The sequence below is a fragment of the Simochromis diagramma genome, unplaced genomic scaffold (assembly GCF_900408965.1).
Source record: "Simochromis diagramma unplaced genomic scaffold, fSimDia1.1 OVJJ01000596.1, whole genome shotgun sequence".
Taxonomy (NCBI): Eukaryota; Metazoa; Chordata; class Actinopteri; order Cichliformes; family Cichlidae; genus Simochromis; species Simochromis diagramma.
Window position 1 is genome coordinate 20,474,422 of NW_024387245.1, and position 22,284 is coordinate 20,496,705.

Consider the following 22,284-nt stretch of genomic DNA (forward strand, 5'->3'; position numbering starts at 1 on the left):
CTCCAATCCAGCCATCATATTATATGCAGCAGACTAGACTGCTGCTTTGCCCTCAAAGTGTCGGAAATAAATAGTAATAGCAGCAGGTTCAAAATTACTGTAAGTATTTTTTAAGGAAATAAATTAATTTAAATGTTTTAATGTTGTTTTCTATTCTATTCTATTATGTAAATGTTCATCTTAGTTAAGAGTACCCACTAATTAAGTAGAATCACATAATCATTCCACTAGTAAGCACTACTTACCCGTGCAGAGCTGAGGGTGGTGTTGGTCATGAAGCTGGCTGAAGATGATGTCAGAGTGTCTGGATATGACACCATGGACAGGGAGTCTGGCTGCAGGGCTGAGGCGCCAGCTGCCCCCTGTCGAGCTTTAAGGGCCTGAATTTCCCGTCGAAGGACCAGCCCATCAAAACGCTCCAGGTCCTGTGGCGCAACCAGGCCTCGTACTTCAGACAGCAAGGAGAACTGAGGGGAGGCAAGTACAGAGAAGGAGAAACAAGGAGACAGCGTGATTTAACAGACTCTGTTGGGCGACTGATCTTTAATTAGGAGTAAATCCTTTTTTTTTTTTTCTAATGGTAATGCTATCACCTGGAAAATGTTATACAACAGTGTCACTGTTCACAGTGAAGTTAGTTTTACATCACCACGGACGAACAAGAGGTCAACTGAGAAAGAAGCCCCTGCTCCACGATCAAAGCCAAGTCCCCTTTTGGAAAAAAACTTGTAGTTAGATAAGACAAAGGTTGAGGTTTTTGGCCACAGGGGTAAGAAGTATGTTTAGGGAAGAAAAGGTGAGGCTTTTAAACCTATACTGTTAAACATGCTGTTGGATGCAACTTGCTGAGGAACAATTAACCAAATATTACTGGGGGTGTGGACTTGTTTACAAGTTGAAGTAAGTGAATTTATTTATATCGGGCTCTTTAAGATACAAATCACAAGTTACTTAAAACCAACCAACAAACCAACCAACCACAACACAAACACCCCTCCCCCCCAAAAAACCCAACAAAATCCCCCTACCAAAATAACAAAACAACCAGGATTTCAGAGATAAAAATAAAGATAAAAAACCAAAAGAAAAAATAATATCCAAATCCAGAACAAGTCCGCTGATCTTACAGATTGTAGATTGGAGGGCAGAGTGTTTCAAAGAGTGGGGGCCATGACACTTTAGTCCAGATTTAGGGGTGGATAGAGAGCCCACATTAGATGACTTGAGAGTCATATATGGGTGCAAAAGTTTGCTGATGTGCTTCACCATTCAGAGACTTAAAGGTGAACTCCAGAAGCTTGAAAGAATTCTGAATAATGGGAGCAAGTACAGTGAGACTGGCACAGGTGTGATGTGAGAGTGCTTCGAGGATCTGGTAAGGAGCTTTGCAGCTGCGTTTGATCCAGGGAGGCTTTACTGAACAGGTGAAGACTGAGTTACAATAGTTCTGGTGAGAGAAAATGAAAGCATGGATAGAATGAGCATGAACCTGTAGGTTTTAATGTACTGATATTTCTCATCCAATTCCCCAGTAAATGCCACTCTCAGGGAGTAGTGAGTGAACCCAGTCCTCACAATAACTGTAGTATTTAAAAATGAAACACTGACTTTGTGCTCACAGCATCATGCAAAAGTCTTTTATTTATAATTTATGAGAAAATAGGAAATAGGTCCACCAATTTATTTAAATACGCAAAAATATGGAAAACAGACTTCATACAAATCTAATAAGGCTGAAAGTCAATATTTTATATGACCAACCAATCTCTTAGGCAAGCTTTCTTGTAAATTCTTTTAGTAGTTTTCAGGAATAGTTCTCCAGGCCTCTCGTCAGCAGACACTCACTGTTGCACCTCTCTCCTGACCTCTTATGTACTTATTGATGACAATTTGAGCCAAATATTTCAAATTTGGATCCATTATTCCTGCTGCTGCTAATTTTTAGTCCAGTTTTTTTGTAATTTGACACATCTCACATTTTCCTCCTGTTTCCCTTCCTTAAGAATGGCTTCTTGATGAGGTCACTCTCGAATTATTAGATTTTTGTGACAGGCTGATATTAAAAATTGAAAGATAAATTTAAAATTTAAAATTGGTTCTTTGGTAATCGTCTGTTATTTGAAGACAAAACACTGATTAATCTCTTCACTTAGGTGCATTTTTCATTTGTGAACAGTGTGTAAGTGGCTTAACTAAAAACAAACAAACAAAAAAAAACCCACAAATAAAAGGCTCAGGTAGAAAGATGGGACTGACAATGAGTGAAAAAGCAGTTTACACTGAAAGACCACTTTAAAAATTACAAGGAAAATTAGATTTCTTGAAAGCAAAATATAAAAAGCAAGGGACAGCTCAAGACTTTTTGTACAGAACTGTACAATACATAGAAATTATACATGATAATATTGTAAGTCATGCCACAGTGGTTCTTTTTCTGTGGTTATAGTTATGCAGTTACACGGAAAAGGGACAGAACACACAATAAACAAACCCAACGAGTTTTCCTGATATTTTGCTCCTAGACAGTAACAAGTATGTTATCCTTGATAACACACTCGCTGTATAACTGTGTACTAAAAATCTGATATTGTAAGTAGCCCTAGACTGAACTATTTGAATAATACATTATTTTGATGTGGAGAACCAAAATACAATTAAACCGTGTATCATCATAACTCTACAGATGCAACCATATACCAGCAGACCATATTTTCTTTCTACTTTAGCTGATCTAGCAGCAACACTCCTGTCATTAACCTGTAATTGTGTTTACGTTTTTGGTGATGCAATGAATATAAAATAATTAAATTTGCAGCTGAGCAGATTGGTAATGACTGCCGGTCAACAGAGTATTTATGAGCAAATTGCATTCCCATTTTACTGTCTGAACTGGCAAATATGTAAATGAGAACAACTGTGTTGTGAATATGACTTTGTTAAGGTGCAGCCAGTCATTGCAGAGAGCAGAGAAAGGCCAAACACGATCAGACAGGTGGTCTCCTTCCCTTATTCCCTCCCTTTATCTCCTGCTTCTTTCTCTCTAACCACAAACATAATTTGGTTTGTTTAAACAATGTCAGAAACAAATAAAATGCGCCACTGAGTTTTAGGTTAATTGCTAATAATGAATGGCATTAATCTACGCTCTTAAGTGAGCTGCATCAGCAATTCTGATAAAAATAGATCCAATGCCTAAGGATAGCAGAGTGGACAAAAGAGCTGGGAATGAGTCACTCCATATGTGCAGTCAGTCGACAACACAGACTGTCTACAATGGCATCAGATCAGCTGCAGTAACCATGGTGAAGCTGGAGCACTATCCAGTCCTGGGTACATTCTCCAGTTAGATGAAAAGTACGTAGTGCATGAGGTATTTGGCTTCATGTGAAAAACTGTGTCAGATACAGAGAATTATGTTAAAACATTTCCTGCGTGAAAATGAAATGAGGGATTTTTCAGTGTTAGGTTTACCTGTGAAAAACAACCAACACAGGCTGGTTTTCGAAATTATTGTAAATTGTGTGTGGGTTTTTTTTTTTTTCATTTGTGGGGTTTTTTGGTACATTTTACACATTATACTGAGAAAACTAAGTGCACTAAGATGGAGCTTCTTTATTTATACATTAGCTTTATTTTGTGGTCACTTTGGCTCATTGAAGTTGAATGAAATCTAGTTTTCTAAATTATTTTTTTTTAAATTAAATTGCTTTTTTGGTGTACTTGCTGGTACAGTATCTCTAAATACATTAATGCCATTTGCACAGGCTTTCTGTCGGCCCATGATACTGCAGTGTACTTAAGAAATTGGAAATAAAATGTCTTTGATTTATCGTGTTTTTTTATAAGGTGAACTTCTGCAGACTGAGAAAATCACAACACTTTTAAGAGCTGGGGAGGAAGGAAAAATAAAACAAGCACAAATCTCAGAAGAGCTAAGAAAACTTCAATCCCACACAGAGACTTTACAGGAGAACACAGGCAGAAAATGTATTCTCTTTTGATCTTTCTCTTTACTTTGTCAGACTCACACAAGCCTCCTCATAGATTACCTTTGCGTGCGTGTTCAGCAGCTCAAACAGCGCCATGACCAGCTGCTCCACTCCTATGTGTCCGTCCCGGTACTCCTCCACGTAGTAGACCATGGTCTGTCGCTCCGCCTCTGTCAGCAGGTGGCGTGCCTGCTCCTCCAGCATGGCACGGGATTGATTCACTAGACTGGACAGGGTTACCTGTGAGCCTGCCACACCCTTATAAAACCCAGACTAGATAAAAGACAAGAAAAGAGACAAATGATTGACAAAGGCAATCAGGACTTGTATTATTTTATTTTTAAAATTGATTTTGATGTCTTGTTTATTTATTTGGGTGATGGAGCGAAGAAGCAGGGGTGAAGAACAGGTCAGGGAGAGGAGTGGTGGTGGAGGCAGTTAAATACAATTAAGAGATGTTTTAGTGAAAGACGAGGCCATGCCTGATGGAGGAGGAAGAGGAGGAGAACATGGGATAAGATGAAGAAAGAAAACCAGAAAGAAGTAGATGTTACAGAAGTAGGAGGCGTGTTCGAGTGGCAGGAAACAGATCAAGGCAGACATAAGATGTCAATCCCATACACACAAAACTATCCATCAAGCTCTTAATTCCTCATATAAATTATCATTCTACTTCCCTTTTCCAGCTGTCCTACTACCATCTATTATCATTCGCGCTTTGTGGTGCCAGCACCACAGCTTGCAGGAGGACAGATACTGTGCTGTTCACACATGTGGGTGGCGTTTACAGCCTTTATATCCATCTCTGTAGTGCCAGCTGGTTTTTCTGTCAATCATAAAAACTCTATGGCACTTTGGCAACTTATAAATGCTAATATCGCTTCTTCCGCTCCTTTTCTCTCACTGTCTCTTCCCTTTCTTTTCTCAGTTATCTGCTAGCCTGCACGCAGCTTTTCTTTAATTAACTCCTTAATCAAAGACACAACTTCAAAGTCACAGCTTCAGGGTCTGTGTCTGCCTGTGTTTGTACAGACAGAACCAGGAGAAGGAAACAGGCTCGGCGCCACCTTCCCCTCCTCCCTTCCTATTCTCTGCCTTCACCTCATCCTCAACTCTTTTTAGCACTTGACCGTGTGTATCATCGGCTGTAGCTGTTGCAGTGTCCCAATCTCAGCAGAGCCAACAACTGTTTAATGCCCAAGGTGAACTGTGGCACTACCACACCCGAATCTTAATCGCTGCAATGCTTACAGCGAGAATTTCTCTAAAGCGTCTATGTCCCAGTTATTTACCTCAAGGGCACAGTGGATTGAACTGAAGAGGCCACAGAAGGCATGTTAGTCTGTCTCTTGCTGTCATATTAGAGGGCAGATTGGCACTTGAGGGAACTAATGAAATCGGTCATCAGTCTACTGGAGTGGAACACCTGCAGACTCGTGCTAATAACTTCTGCTGGAAAATGCGAGGCTGGAGAGAGGCCGCTTTTACTGTAAAGCTGTGGTTTTACAGTTAATGGATATCCGGAAAAGGCCAGCCTGTTCCCTGGACCTGGTCCATCTCTGAGGTCACTCATTGGCAGGGTTTGTTAAATGCCAGATAAACGGATTGGCAATTTTATCAGAGTGACAGACAACAACGGCTAGGACCACAGCCGACATCCAGTCGATAAAGAGCAAATCAGATAAAGTCAGTTCAAAAACTTGCCCATTTAAATGTCACAACCCTTATCTTTGCCAGAACTTGATTCTGATTTAAAATAAGGAGGAAAACTTGAGAGGCAAAAGATATGAGAAGATGCGTCTCGTTGAGTCAGTCTCTGCTTGTGGCCGGGTCACAATAATGTAGTGTACAGCAGAGTATTATTCCACTACATCTAGTAGACAAGTAGATGCTGAAAACAATGAGCAAAATGTGTATGACAGCTCCACATGGTTGTCACACTCCATTCTGTACCAGTCTGAATTCTGTGTGGGGAATTAAGCAGTAGAACAATCACAGCTATTAAAAATTATTCTTACAGTTTTCTTTAAAAGTGGTTATATGCTGTTTTCTGGAGCTGAACCAATATCGGCTTAAAGTGACCAGTCACAGACATACTGGTATCGGCGTATATTTATTATCTGATAGAAGAACATAATTAAAAATAATAATTTAAGCATTAAAATAACAACTAAAAATCCCAAAGAATGTGCAAAATACACTACTGATTTATAAGCTAAGTGTTAGGTTCATCGCCAGACATAACTGCTGAAAACTACACAGACTGTATATCAGAGATGAAGGTAGTCATCATGACATGAGCCACTGGTTAACGAAATCCTGTTCCAAGGAATTTAACTGTTGCTAGCTTAGTCTTTTGAAATCAAATGTGATGTGGAAAGGATGAATCTGAGAAACCAAGGGACCCTCATGTTCAGCGACTTGCCAATCAAAAGGTGGTTCGGCTCTGAAGAATATCTTGTTCTGCTCTTCTGTTTTACTCTAAAACTGACCTTTATTTATGAGCATCATGTAAATAAGATGAGGCACTAGCGATTAAGATCATTAGCCCCACAATTTCTCTACAACTCTATTTCTTTTTGCAATCAGAGGAGGCTATCAAAAAGAATGAGTTCATTTTTCATTTCCTGGAAATCATACCTATTTTTTATATACAGCCCAGATACATATTTTTTTTTATATCTTTAAATTACCACTCAGACTGTGTATGTGGTTAAAAGTGGGAGTGGCTATGGTTATGACTAGTTTAGAAAAAAAAAATCTAAACGGGCCAAAACAGCTACACAAACTAAAACCCAGGGGAGGAGGTTGTCACATTTGTGTTTCAGTTACTGGGTAATATTCTTTGATGATTGTTATTCTTGGCTTTGGTTATTCTTTCATTTGTGCTTAGTGATCTTAGTTCTTCCTTCCTTTATATTTTTCTTAGCCTGTGTTTAGTCTCTGTCCCCAAGTTTTCTCTGTGCCTGTCCTGGTCCCACGTCTCATGTCTGGCCACCCTTGTCTCTGTGTTCCCTCTGACTCCGACTCAGTCATGTCTCAGTGTGAAGCCCGTGTCTCTGAGTCTGTGTCTTTGCGTATGTGTCACGTTTCCTGTTTTACTTTGATAGTCTCGTGCGGTATGTCAGTGTGTCTAGTTTTACTTCCCCTTGTCTCGTTATGTCTAATTAATCCCAGCTGTGTTTCCCTCCTGTTTCCCATTCCCTCATTACTCCCTTGTATATTTAAGCCCTGTGTTTTCCTCTGTCTGTTGTTGCGTCATACTCTCACTATACTATGTGTTTCTTCCCTCTGTGTTTCAAGTCAATTCAAGTTTTCAATTCCTGGTTTAGTTTCTAGTTTTGCTTTGTGTTTGGATGTGACGTTTTCCAGCATTAAAGCTGAGTTTTGAGTTTACTCCTCCGTTTATGAGTCCTGCGTTTTGGGTCCAACATCCTGCCACACAGCACACCATGACAGAGGTGGTCTCAGTCCAGTTTCAAAAGAATTCCAGAGTGGTTCTCATGTGGTGAGAATGGGATCTAACCTTGTCTGGGTCTGAGTTAAACATAGCCATGCATATGTTTTCATTCTAGGATACGGAAGAGCGCGACAGACATTCTGACTGCTGTAGATGGTAGGCATAAAATCAATGTAAATTCTTCAATCAAAAACACAGCAGCTTCGTGTATTTATTATTCTAGCTCTCAATAAGTGGACTGATTGTTCTCATGTGGTTTGTAGTGACACATTTTTGCTTATTTCTCTGTGTTACAAGAAACCAAATCACTGGAAAAAGCTGTACATTTTACACACTCATTAAATGATTCAGACCACAGAATATGTTAACTTTAAAGAGGCATTATGGACCTACATTTGTAGGGTGATTGTGTTTGAATATCCGTATGAATATCATACTATAATGCTCCATCACCGACAGAAGCAGCCATAAACAAGCGGGTTTAATTGGTGGATTCAGATCTCGTGAGCTGTTTTTATTCTGCACACATCTGAGATGTGAAATCGACCGTCCTCTTATTTCACCTGTGGACTGCAAATCAACTTCATTAATGGGACAGGTGTGGTCGCTTATTACTGCAAAGGTTTCTTTCAACCCAATGGTTCCTAAATAAATATGAACGAGGAAAAACTTTAACTTTTTGTCTTTGGGAAAATCTTCCATGTATTGGAAAATAAAAATTAGTAAAGAAATCAATCTGTGACAGATCAGGAGTGTTTGACACTCTTAGAAGACAGGTTAATTTACAATATGTGGTTATAAAACACAGCGCTTGTGAGCGCTCTGCTCACAATGCATGTCTGCTGCCTGCAAATGCTCACATCTATTATACATCTGACTCATAGACAGAAACATATTTCTGTACAGCTGAAATTATTATTATTGGCAGACTTGATTTTGCATTCATATTTGATTGAAGTTTGAGTGAAACTGTTTAATTAAAAATATGCACAAACTTCTGATTTGTTGATTGCTTAAATGGATTTAATGTAGAGGTAGTGTTAAAGCAGATAGATAGGTAAGTAAGATAGTTAAGAATTGAAAGGAAATTAATACCTAGCAATACTGAAAACTGGACTGTTTTCCTAACTTGACATTTGCAAGGCACCTGTATGGGTGTGCCATAAAGTTGCACAGTTGCAATCAAGGAAAAAAAGGTTTCCCTTATAACAGAGTAGCACTTATGTTCTAAAAAGCTGAAATGAAATAATAAAATGAAATCAAGTCCTTCGGATTTTGCCAAATCCCACTGAAAATACAAAATTTTTTCTTTTTTTAAAAAAAAAGTCAGACCACACCTTGTTGTAAAGCTTATCCAGATGGTGTGCAAGCAAACCCACATCTCCTATCAAAGATTTTAGATTTCATTAGACTTGCTGTCAATATATTCAGACATATCAGCTGCAATCTTTAGATTGCTAACTCAGATGCATTGGCGCGCTTCAGTGGAGACCAGCGTGCTGACAGACGGGATCCATTGGTTTGGAAATCACACCTTCTCAAAGTTTGTGCCCGATCAAGCACAATCACTGTGATAGTTCCAGTTTACAGCTGACAGAGTTTAAACGTGTGTGTATTGGTAACATTTACGTAAGAACCACTGCAATTTGATTTACCGTCAGTCATTGCTTCAGATTTATCTGCTTTGTGTTTGTACTGTTTCTGTACCTATTTATCTTTACACAGACTGATGGTCATCATTCCACACTGTAATCTGATCTGTTGTACTTGGAACACACTGAGCAAAGGTATGCCATTCAAATTTCTAATTTGCCTTTCAAATTTCTACTGCTTTTTTCTGTATATTTTGCTTTTTAAGGAATCAGAATTTCTTGCAATTTTTAAAGTAGTCTTTAAAATTTTGAATTCGATTTTTTGTTAACAGCAGGTCCCATTCCTTCAGTTAAACCTATGAAAAATGCCAAAGATAACAAAGATTGCAAGGCATAAAATGGTATTTTGTACCAGCTAGGTGATTTCTAAACAGCTATTAGCTGAAAATGTAGGCTATGCTGTTATTTGAGGAAACAGGACAAGTGGAATACAAAAGAACTATCTATAGCAGATGAACAGTATCTAAAAGTCATGTCATAGAAATAGAAAAATAATCCAGCTCCAGATGTGAGAGATGCATCTGGCCCTTCAGCTAATGCATCTACTGTTCACTGAAGCATGATCAGTAAAAGGTCTCAGTGGAAGTGTGGCTGTTAAGAAACACACTTAAGGAAGTGAAAGAGAAACAAAAAAGTCTGAGGTATGCCAAATTACACAAGAACTGGACTGTGAATCAGCGCCAACAGGTCAGATGGAGTGATCAATCCAAATTTTAAAATTTTGGTTCAAACCATCGTCCGTATCTGCAGAGAGGATCGGGAGAGAGGTAAACAGTGTGTGTCTACAGCCATCTGTAAAACATGTTGGAGGCTTGATCATGGTTTGTCATCTCAGCCAGTGGTTTTGGGATCTTGTCAAAATTGATGGAATTATGAAGGCTGAAAAGTACCACCAGATTTTGATCCACCAACAGTTCCATGTTTGCGCATGATAATGACCCCAAACACACTGCCAATGCAGTAAAAGCATACCTGGATAGAAAAACACACAGTGGAACACTATCAGTCATGGACTGGCGCTGCTTATTTTCTGTAATGCATTTTGTTGTCTCTCAAACAACATTGACTTGCTTTAGATCAGAGCCCAAATGGGGTCAGAGCAGAATTAATGATTGAGGATTGCTGTGTGACCTATTCTTAATTAATTTGCTTATCGGTCTGGTTTGGCCTTTGGGCTGCAATTACAGGATGAAGGGAGTGAGGAAGGGGGCATGTAGGACAGCTGATGTGACCGCTGGGATAAACTGACTCTACAGGCACCAGCCCGAGGATGTGATGAGAGGAGGATACAGGAAATTATAGGATAAACAGAAACCCCTTTGCTTGTTTAAGCAGCAAAATCAGCAGCAGATCACTCTGAGAGAGATTAATATTTATGCCGAGGATGTGTTGCCACAGTGTGAGGTTAGCAGCAGGGGTCGACTCTGACAGTGGCTGCCTAGCTCATGTGGAGGAGCTGCAGAGCTGTGAATTATCACCTTCCTCCGTTCTGCTGAGCCCTAAAGCCCTGCTGTTATACATCTTACCCTCTTAATTTGTCCCCATGCACCCCCTCTTTGTCTTTGTGTGCGTCTCTCCCTCACACACACAAACACACAGACATACACTCTCTCTCATACATATGCAGCATATTTGAGTACAGAGCCTCCACTTTTCCTCGGATATACTGTGCATTAGCTGTTTTTAGGTTATTCTGCACTCATGCGTTTGGTTTTATTTCTAACACTGCTTTATTTTCTCTACCTGTGTGCCTACAGAAAGCACCTGGTGTTCTTACAGCCAGCTCGGGGATTTCTAGTGATTCTGTAGAAGGCTGTGCTTTTATATTAAAGCAACATTAAAGTGATACAGAACAAAATATATTGTGTGAAAACCCAGAAAGTATGTGGATACCTGAACATTACGAGTGGGGCCCCAGGTGTGGCTGGGGACATCCACAGGAAAAAAACACAACAACAAAACAGACCACAAACCATAAGAGAAGCAAAGAGGCACGCAAAACAAAAAGTCAAAAAAATTCCAAAATACCAAACACAACATACGATGTAATGCAAGAGCTTATTCCCACAGACAATCAGACTCCCGAGGCTTGTACTAAGCAGCAGGATTTCTTCTTCTCTAGGTAACATAAATGTTAACAGGTATGAAATCCTACTGACCAATCAATTCTCTGGGAAATAGCATCGCTATTCCTAGAAGATACTTCTGTGTGCAGATAGTAGGAGGGTCTCAAGTTTTTGTTATTAGTGTCTTTGTGTCGTAGAGCCTTGGATGCACCTATATTGCTTAATTTTTTTTGCCCTGTTGGCAAAACAGATTTTCAACAATTGTATTGTTTTCTAAGCTCCTAAAGCAGAGCATCTATTTGTACTTGCTGAGCTTAGAACAAATTTGCACAAAGACTAAGCCTACATTTGAAATCTGTTGTTGTACTCTCATAGCTTTAACCACCACCGGGGCTACAGCTAAAAGAATTAAAAACTAAAACAGTCTTTTAAACATTTATAAAATGAAATCCTCGATTATAATCCATCACTTCTTCATGCCTTAATGATAGAATTGTGATACTGATGAGCCCATTAACTTGCAGTACACAGTAAGCACTTTTGAAGGCTTTTATTGCCTGCTTCAAATAGGCTAAGCTTTTTTAATTTAACTGCTCTTTTCCAGTCTTTCTGACTAAAACATTTGAAGCACTCACACATTCATACAGCACCTTTAATACTAAACTACTATACAGTGCTTTTATCTCACACACAGTCACACAGCTGATTTATCTGTGACAGCTCTCTTACTTTCAGTCTGTATGATGTGTTTAACATTTTTACATTTCCCTGATATTATGGGTTTTTTTTGCAAAATCAGCTACTCTGCTGCCAGTACACTTATCCATGCTTATGACCGGTCAGCTTATCCTGATTGCGAATATTAAGGTCAGTAAATACAGATAACAGCACGATACTAGGTATGCCTAAGTTGCTTCGTAGTACAGGGCCCTGAACCCTCTTTAAATATACACAATCATAAACTATAAATACTCACTCCCAGAAGTGTTATGTATGTGAAGTCTGTTTCCTACTTTATATCTAAGAGAAAAACAATTTCATTCTACCACAGTCTCCTTGCTTTATGGCCCAAGGACAATAAAGTTAACTTTGACTTTAGAGGAAGGAGTTAACAGAGCTGAAATGACTTGTTTTAGATAAGGATGAATCCAAATAAGGATTATTTTGAACATCAGTCATGCAAAGCTGCTGCTATAGAGTCCAAGAATAAAAAAATACCTAATTCAGCATTTACAGCCACTGAATGCATTATACACAACAAGATGCATAATCTGTCATCACAATTCTAATACTGCAAAACACTGAACATCTCAAAGAAACAACATATACAAGGTATATATATGTAAATACATTTACTGGGATCTTTGCTTCTATTTTGGGGGTGGCTGTGGCTCAAGAGAGAGAGCAAATTGTAAGGTCTGTAGTTCAAGCCATGGCTCCTCCAACCTGCACAGTATCCTTGTGCAAGATACTGACCCTGAGTCGTGCCTGAAGCATCTGTTGGAGTTGAGTGGCTGAACATTAGGTTAAAAGTGGTTAGTAGGGCTGGGCCATATTATACCGTTGATGGTAATACCGGTACAATGTTAGGCAACGATAACAAAATGAAATATCCTGATAGAATATGGGTAAAACGCGCATGCGCAGTGCCTTTGTTTTCATACGCACATGGCCGAAAAAGCATGGCGGCAACGGAGAATGAGAATGGGGAAAGCGGATTGTTGAGTGAAAAGGATGAACCAGAATTGGTTTTTAAAAATGGTGCAACTTCACTGGTTTTGTGTTTGTCTGTCAGAAACACAACAAAGCACATTTTTTTTGTAGAACATGCAAGCGGGCCATCGTTATTGCCGTATTTGTCGGACTAAGGTGCTCCTAAATCTGGGAGTAATCTGGGTCCTAAACTCCGTCCGATTCAGGTCCCAAAGTCAAATGAACACTGCAGCATCACTGAGAGTTAGAAAACGTCTAAATTCTTTCATCTTTAATAAAACGATCAGCATTGCTGCTTTACCAGGTGTAACTATGAAGTTTAACATCCAGGCATCCATGTAAACAGAATTTATTACATTTAATGGCATTAGAAGTTAGCAGGAAGTTAGCGGAAGTTAGCTCGCTAGTTACCTAAGCATGATATAGCATGTTCTGACTGAGAGATTTCTGAAAAATTCAAACGTACAGCTCTGCTATCACTTCCAACATAAATGAAGACAGGAAACTAAACAGCAGTGACGTTTGAAGGGTTACTGAAGTTGGGCTAGCTGGTATATAATGATGTGGTCGCTAGCGACACAGCTATGTTAGCATAACAGACAGTGAAGCTAGAGGACGAACGCTAACACTTTTCCACTCGATAAAAGTTAACGTGAAGGTTCCTGATGGTTAGAGACAAATGCAATCGCATGGCAGGATGCTGTAAACGGACCAAACTTCAGTCAGGAGAACAACTGAGATAATCCATCCACAATACAAGGTTAGTCATTAATATACTGCAACAACATGGGAATAGAGCAGCTGTGATACAATACAGCATTAATGAATCAAAGGTACAGAAGTGGAGGAAGCAAGAAGAATGAGTTGAATAAAGTTTGATTTAACTGACTGCTTTGTTTCGCTTAATGTGCCTTATAATCCCGTGCACCTTATGGTCCGAAAAATATGTATTTGACTTTTTTATTTGGCACACTGCAGTTTAATGTTGCAAAGCACCTCTTTTTAACTTCAGTGGATATTATACATGGTTATGCTCAGGATATGTCAGCCCATTTCTACTGGAAATGCCTTTTGGTTAAACTTTCAGCAAGGAATTTGCATTTGCACTGTTAAATGTTTATATAGCTTTAATGCACATAAAGAAACAGCTGCTTGTTTAAGTGACAATAAATGGATGGTTTTTTTTTTTTTTGCGATCTAAGAGTGGTTATAAAACTTACATTTTTGGAATCCTCTACAGTAGGGGTGCTGAAATTCAGCCTTGCTTTCAGAGGGGACAAATCCACAATGTTTTTGATGCAGTAGTATTCATTTGCTCACAATCTTATGTGACAAATGGCACATTCAGCGAGGATTATAGAGACTATTTGTAGACCAGTCAAGCTCTTTGGCAATAAACTTGGAAATTTATTTTTTTTTTGGTTTTTTTGCCATATTAAAGAAGGAATGAGCACTCTGAACTTCTGCCTGTGTAACTGTGCACATAACTTCATAAAACATCCACAAATCTGTAAGTTTAGGAAGCTGATTGCAAAAAGTAGGGACTAGCAGGGGAGGAAAAGCAAACACAAAACTCAAACAAGCAAGGAAATGATATACAGTACAAAAATCCACTGGTACACACAGCTGTGTAAAGGTATGCACATTGAAATGCACACGAACAGAATTCTTTGATCTAGAGGATCAAAAGGAACCACGACCATCATGACAACATGTATTTCACCAAGGACAGGCTCTACGACAAGGCTTTCAAATGGATGCACAGTATGTTTCAAACAGCATGATACAAGACCAGTGATATCACACTGCTGACACTTTAATAACAGTATCAGACAGTATTACTATCAAAGCGCTTCAGTGACCATGAGGAGTATATACATTATAAAGGAACGGTATAAACTGCTGGTTTCCAGAAACTGACAGCGCCATGTATGAATAGACAACCATCTAAGCATCAGGTTGCTGCTGTATATAAACATATTTATTGCTATGAGGCGGTAAGAGCCCAGAGACTCCCAGGGCTCACTATGCTGTCACTCTATGCATTAGGACGAAATGTCTTCATAATGAATGTATTCCTGTTTTGTTTTCCCTTCCTGGCACGGTGGTGAGTTGTAGCAGCTCACACTGTCGTTTTTATTTATTTATTGTTTTGATAGCTTTAACACCTGTTAAAGTTGATTTTTTAAATTTGTGATTCAAGGAACAGTGAAATGGCTACTTTTTATTTTGCAGGTCTTGTAAAGTCAGGTTTTACAAGTCTATTGGTTTTTCTTTGCACTTTGGCCACCTGAGAACCTTCACCAGCTGATTATTTCTATTCCTCAGAGCGAGGCTTGAGGGGCCACAGAGGAAACGATGGGGTTTTAGCGCTGTTCTATGATCATTATGGGGCATGTGAGGTGTTTGGACAATAATATGGAAGATCTCGCTGACCTGATTAAACCCTAGAACGAGCACTGTGAATGACGTGCTTCATGGACCGTTGCAGCATGGCAGTGAGATCACATTCACACGGACAATCTGAGCGGCAAGAGGAAATGTGAAGGGACTGGACCACATGTGACTGAAAAGTGGTGCAATCCCAAATATGTTACTGTGAATAAATGTTCTTGTGGTCTGAATATTGACCTGATAATTGCTGGTATAGGTCTGTATTACTCGCAGAGGGATTTCATCATTGCTTTTGCTGTTTGGATTTCTCAATCAGGACACTGAGGTCATCCAAATGACTGTGGCTGTGGTTAATAAACAGATCCACTTACTGGACATGCAGCTGAACACTTTCTCTAACATCTGTCTAAGCCATAGGTGTCAAACTCTGGCCCGCGGGCCAAATTTGGCCCGCAGCCTAATTACATTTGGCCCGCGAAGCCATACCAAATTACTATTAGAGCTGGCCTACTGGTATTATACAGCTAATATATATATATATATTGTTTAGTATTAAGCTTTGCTTGTTCCATATTCAGTTTTTCAGCAAAACTTGTTTGAGTCCATAAGAAGAGATTCATTCTTGAATCTGGAGGAAGATTTTTTTTTTCAATAAATATTAATGTTAGCCCGCAACTTTGTTCCAGTTTTGAATTTTGGCCCACTGTGTATTTGAGTTTGACACCCCTGGTCTAAGCTCTGCTGCCACAGGCACATACACAGAAAACCTGCATTTATTCTTGACTAACACTACTTATTATACAATATTAGATTTTGATTTATTGAACTCTTTGCTTTTTTGTATCATACGTATCATTTCGATTTCTTCAAACTGGTAATTGTTAGTTAAGTATGAATATGGTAAATATTATGTTGCAAAATTGCTCTTTCCATAAATAAATAATGTTGGTTGGCTTGGATAATGCAGGTTTAAGGAACTTATGCACTGGCTTTACATTTCACAGATGATACATCCACCTTTTTTGTACAGTTAATAAATCTAATTTAAGCTACAAACACTTCTATATGCACAAGTCTGACAAAGCAAGGCCTCCACTGCGTTCCGTCACTAGGACAATGTAATAACTCCTTGCAGACAAGAACCAAAACTGTGCTGTGTCTAATATTGCACTATGTGTGAATTATATGTGGCCCACTAAGCTGTCATTAAAATAGCACTTTAAAGTCCTTCTGCGGAGAATATGCCCTTTGCAGTCAGATTATAAATATCTCTTTAAAAGGAAAAATTATGACTTGTTGCTCTTTCTAAAGTCCAGGAGTGTAGGGGCATTGTTAATATTAATTGTCTTTGTCAAATGAGCTGAATACTGTCTGATTTTATTACTTGTGCCTACTGCCCTGCTGTGGTTCAGATGAAAATCAAAGGCTCCATTGACGTCACAAGCAAGAGGGCACTGTTTTAAATTTGTAGCTGAAAACCAAACAAATTCAATCAATAACAGATCAAAAATACAAAGCTTTGGGTTTTGTATTTGTATAAGTCCGTCTTTGCTTCAAAAATTACCTTAAAACCATGCCAATTATTACTAATTTTTAATTGAATTAAATTATTATTCTATTTTTTTTTTTTTTTTACAAATATGGATTGGAACAAGATTAGGCTATATTTGTGAGGAACAGGTTAAAGCAGGTAAAAGTGCAGAAAAATTATTCTCTTTCAAAAAAAAGTAGGGCTGATATTTAAAATGGAAATAAAAGAAGAACGCAGTGATTTGCAAATCTCATAGACCCATATTTTATTCACAACACAGAGTTAGGACAGGTACAAGTTTACCATCTGTTCTTCTTTTAACAACATCTTGTAAATGACTGGAAACTTATTTTTAATTTCATGATGCACAAACTGTTTAATGCAGGAAAAGTCTGGAGTGTAGAGTCCGCGCAAGTACAGCATCTGGACTCTTCTACTTTGAAGCCGTACTCTTATAATAGATGTACTTGCAGCTAAGGAAGGCCTTGCCGAAATAAAGAACCGACAAGCTTTGCCCCCTGAAGATGGCGGTGTTTCTCATGTTCATGTTCACATATGGTTTTAACCTGCATTTGTGGACGGCACAGTGAGCTGTGTTACAGACAGCAGCCTCTGGAAGTGTTCTGAGCCCATGCAGTGATTTCCATGACAGAATCACAGCTGTTTTTAATTCAGTGTTGCCTTAAGACCCAAATCACAGGCAACCAATAATGTCACTTGCGTACAGAGATTTCTCCAAATTCCTGGAACCTTCAGATAACATTATGTACTGTAGATGATGAGAGTTTTTTAGTGTTGAGGAACAATTTGTAGATGCAGTGTTAATCCACTGGTGAACCTCTGTTCATCTTTAATTCTGAGAAATTTAGCTTCTCTAAGATGCTCTTTTTACACACAGCTATGTTATTTAGTGACCTTAATTAGTTGCAAAGTTCCTCCACCCATTTCCTTTTAGCACTACTACTTTTTTAACTTTTGTTGTCCTGTCTCAACATTTTTGAGACATTTAGCTGACATCAAATTCAAAATGAGGTAATATTTTTCAAGACATATTAAAATGTCTCAGTGTAAATAGTTCACATTTTTCTATGTCCTATTGGGGATAAAATATGGGCTTTTGAAATTTGGAAATCATAGCGTTCTGTTTTTATTTACAGTTTACAAAACCTATTTTTTGAAATAGGGTTATACTTATAAGCTTTAAAACCTGTGCTAGTGATTGATGAAGTCTACTGCTATATAAATGTCTGCACATTTGAACACCTTGCAAGAAATGTTTTAAACACATTTTCATCAAATTTCTTCCTCTTGTAGTATTTGTTCTTGGCATTGATGCATAGGCACCGAGTGAGGAGATGTGATAACTTGTATAAAGCACGGGTGTTCTGCCAGTTAAATTCGCAACGACACCAGTTATAAAACTGCAACATCAAAAGCTCAAATCCACCCTGAGACTTGGACTTTTATCCTGTTACCTCAAATTTACAGTGAACTGCAAAAAGAATCTGAAAAGCCAAACAAAAACCTAAAAGGTGTCTTTCAACAGAAACGCGATTGGCAACATACATGAAATTCTCAAGAAGCAGTTAAAAAATGCTTGTGAATTTTGTGCAGGAAAACCGTATTTCCAGCAATGTCCTGCGACATTATATTTAGCACATTAATGGTGTCATCTAGTTGAGTCGCAGTCCCACCTCCACAGTTCATGTATGCAACCAATTCTGGGAGTTTTTCATCAGATGCCAATATTTCTCTGCAGACGCTGGATAGCAGAGTGGATAGGATGGCAAGTGTCCTGTAAATTCTTGGAGAAGATGAAAGAAACTAAGTGGTCATAAATTCTCCTGGCTGAGTCTGCTGAAAGAGCCAGAATGGCTTTCCACACATGACTAACACACAGAGCTTGTAATGCAGGGGTAGAATCCACATAACAATAATTGTAGAAATGTATGGCGCTGAAATGGCAATGCTTTTACTCCGACAACTGATGACGTGCGATAATATTAATAAAGTTACTGGTAGACAAACGTCAGGTTACTCTCCTCTCTAATTTACAAAGGTGGGGGAAGTATAACACTGGTAAATTCAGAACATGAGTCTGAACAATTTCAAAGTGTGTATGATAATCAATAAATCAGGAAAATAAATAAAGACATCATGCTCATGTGAAGAATACAGATCTATTTAGAAATCTATAAATAGCCTACCCGATATTAACAAAATTGATGATTAATGTTTAATCAATCAAACAGAGAGTAGGGAGAATGTTTTTATATTATTATTATCTTGGAACATGTATTCTTTGAAAAAAACAACCTCTACTATGTACTGTTTTAGCATAATTATGTAACCCTAATGAATAATATTTTATTGAAAGTGAAACTGGATCATCCCGTGGCTGGAGCCAGCTGCCACAGGGCAGGCGGGTGGGCGGGGGTCACCCTGGGCAGAGGGATAACAATGAAAGACAGACAAACATCCACACTCACATTCACACCTACAGGCACCACCACAGAACGCGGTGTGAGGTGGTGCTGACTGCTAAATTCAGCAAATGGCCCAAAATTTGAGCTGTGCTGCCCACTGCGCTCTATCTATGCTCTCATTTTTTTTATCTTGATACTTAGTCTATGTGCTCACTCCCTGTCAGCCTTTGTTACTACTGGTCACACAAATGTACATCACAACACGGTTGTTGCATTCATGAGTGCTCCCTGGACAGTGTGCTGCTCTTAGCTCAACATAGCACGAAACTGTTCATGCGTGGCACAGGCCACTGGAAAAATGGGTTTCAAAAAAGCAGAGGTGCCATTTATGAAGGGCCATTTATGTTTTTTTTACTGTGTCACTGTTTTGCGGTCCCTCTTCATGACCCTTTAAAGAAGAGCAGATGCTCTGCGGGAAGCTAAGCAGCGAAGCTAAGCTAAACCCTAATTTCTCTTGATTTGATCGATGCTGGTGGAGCTGAAAATCCTTTGCAATAGATGCAGGTCAGATCTGACACAGAGCAGCTTCAACGTTCAAATGTTTTAAAATACTTTCATCTTTGACAGAATCCATTTAATGCAAATCAATTTAAAATCGAGATAGTGTTTATTTATTTATTTTTTACTGTTTGTTTAATGTCAAGAGGGAACACACGTGGCCTAAATAGTATGTAAAGTCAAATTTCTTTTATATAGCACATTTAAAACAAAAACTGTTGACCAAGGTGCTGAACATTTAAGATCATCAAGGGTTAAACTTAGCCATAGAGATGATAGCACTGACAGTCAAACCAATTTTGCTATCTTGGCAGATTATAGCCATTTGCATACAGCGGGATTACTGCAACGTTATTTCTATGAATAATCATACCTGCATATTTAACCTTTTATCTCTGAGCTCCTGATCAGTGAGCACAACCCTTTAGTTTGCATGGCACAAGTTAGCTTTCTTTCCAAAATGGAAACTCTGACACAATACATAGAAGACATTGCTGTAAAAAAAACAAAGTCTATAACTTACTTTTGGGATCATGTCTGGAGGAAATGTCTTTTATTCTCAAAATACCCCTTGCTTCTATCTTCCCTGCCTTGGCTCTTTCTTACACAGGAGCTTCATGGCCTCCCTGCTCTGTCAGGAGACTGTCCATCAGAGCTTCCATAATGAAAAGTGAGCTCTCCCTCTCACCATCTTTCTCTGCAGTCAGCTGCTGTCTCTTCCAGCTTCCCTCTTGTTTCTACAGTCCAGCACACTTTACTCTTGCTTTGCAATGTCACGGTCAAAGTCAGCAATAAGGACAGCACAAGTGCATTTTATGGTGAGTGAATGAAAATTTAATGGGTTGGGTTTACCACATTATCTGGGTTGATTTAATGTTTTAATAGTGAGTAAATTGTATTAACATGTGTATTAACATGTGAGTGTAAGACTGAAACATGGATCCTTGTAAACAATGTATTACGTAAAATCCCCAAGTGGCCTTATTAGCCCAAATCTGAACTGTACGTGCAGAAAATCTAAAATATGCACAAAATATATACTTAATTTAAAATGACTGCAGTAGTATCTCCCCAGCTCCTGACAAGACCAATCAAAGTATCTGAAAGTTTTCAACACCAGCTCTGCAGCACATCTAGACTTATTGCCTCTTCTTATTCACACATTTCCAAATTAATTGTCAGTGTAATGTCCCATGACTGGTGAGACTTTTAATGATGGAGTTAGCCTTTAAAACTGAATAGCACAAAGTCTTACAAAGGTTATTAGCAAGCGACATGACTTTAGCAGGACAAATCAGGACAGGATCAACAACAGCAAGTAGCTTCTTCTTTTTTTTTCACCAATGGACTGATGGAATGACAAATGCAGTTGTCTGCAAATTCAGAGTCAACGGTGAAGAAGTGCTCGACATAGTGAGTAGATTCAGAAAAAAAAAAATCACAGAAAAATGTGAGCCTCATCTTTTTTGTTTGCTGACTAAATGCAAATGTAATTAATTAATGAACTATATACTGTAGTAATCGTTGTTATTGCTTTATCAGTGCTTGGGTCGATTTATTGTAAACTATTACCTTTAAACTACAATTAAAATATGTATCTAAGAGACTAAAGGTGAGAATTTACAGGCATAACTTATTCATTCACAACCAGTAACTGAATCAGAATAATATACTATGGTATGCTATGATATTATAGCTCGATACTGGCCTAAAATAGATACATCAGTATCAGTCTGCGTATATGCTTTTCATCCCAGGGTGTAATATTATGCTCTTTTCTCAGTTGCCACCTGTGTCTCCACCTGTACCCGTATTTGCTGCAGCAAGATAAAAGTCCTCTTTAGAGTCTCTATCAAGGGGTTCGATGGGTGGTGATGTTATAAGTCATGTTTGTCAACAAGGAGTGCCACAAATTGGTGAAGACAAGATCTAAATGTAAGAAGCGGAGGTAGGTGGTAACCAATCAATAAAGCAAGCATTTGGTTGCTGATTAGAGAATTTAAAAAAAAAAAAAAAAACACAAACGGAGGGCAGCAGACAAGAAGAGAGGCAAGACTGTGCGTATACATTCACACAGGACACACTCAGCACACGTGAATGCAATGAGACTGGGGCCAATAACCACACAGGAGGGAATACAGAGACAGGCACAGACATTCAAGGAATTGGGATAAGATAAAGCGAGAAAGTCCAGGGATAGGTAACAACACATGGAAATGTAAGTACTAAGGCCTTAGTTACACAGGTTAGCAACCTGCAAGAGAAAAAAATGTGTATTCTTCAGGTGGTCAGTAAGTTGTTGCTGGAGGTCTGTGATAACTGGTTGCAAGGCGTTATATGATGCTCCACCAAAAATGTCCTTGTAAATCCTTTGGATCTGCAAACTACTTGATAAGTTACAGTGAAAGTGTAAAAAACTGCAAAACAAACCATAATGTTAAATATTCCCCTGCAAAGTAAAAGTTGTGCCTTACCACCCCAACAAACACAATTCA

The 22,284-nt window shown here is 38.7% G+C and overlaps 1 protein-coding gene across 6 annotated transcripts in view; it reads right to left on the reverse strand.

Moving 5' to 3' along the window:
- The window catches only part of whrna (whirlin a), a 196,697-nt gene that overhangs the window by 31,677 nt on the left and 142,736 nt on the right, over positions 1–22,284 (reverse strand). For all 6 annotated transcript variants that reach the window (XM_040053560.1, XM_040053563.1, XM_040053559.1 and 3 more), the window contains exons 6-7: positions 4,050–4,262; positions 246–467 (exon numbers count right to left, since the gene is read on the reverse strand). In XM_040053560.1, the coding sequence (XP_039909494.1) occupies positions 246–467; positions 4,050–4,262 (435 nt within the window). The remainder of the gene's footprint in view (positions 1–245; positions 468–4,049; positions 4,263–22,284) is intronic.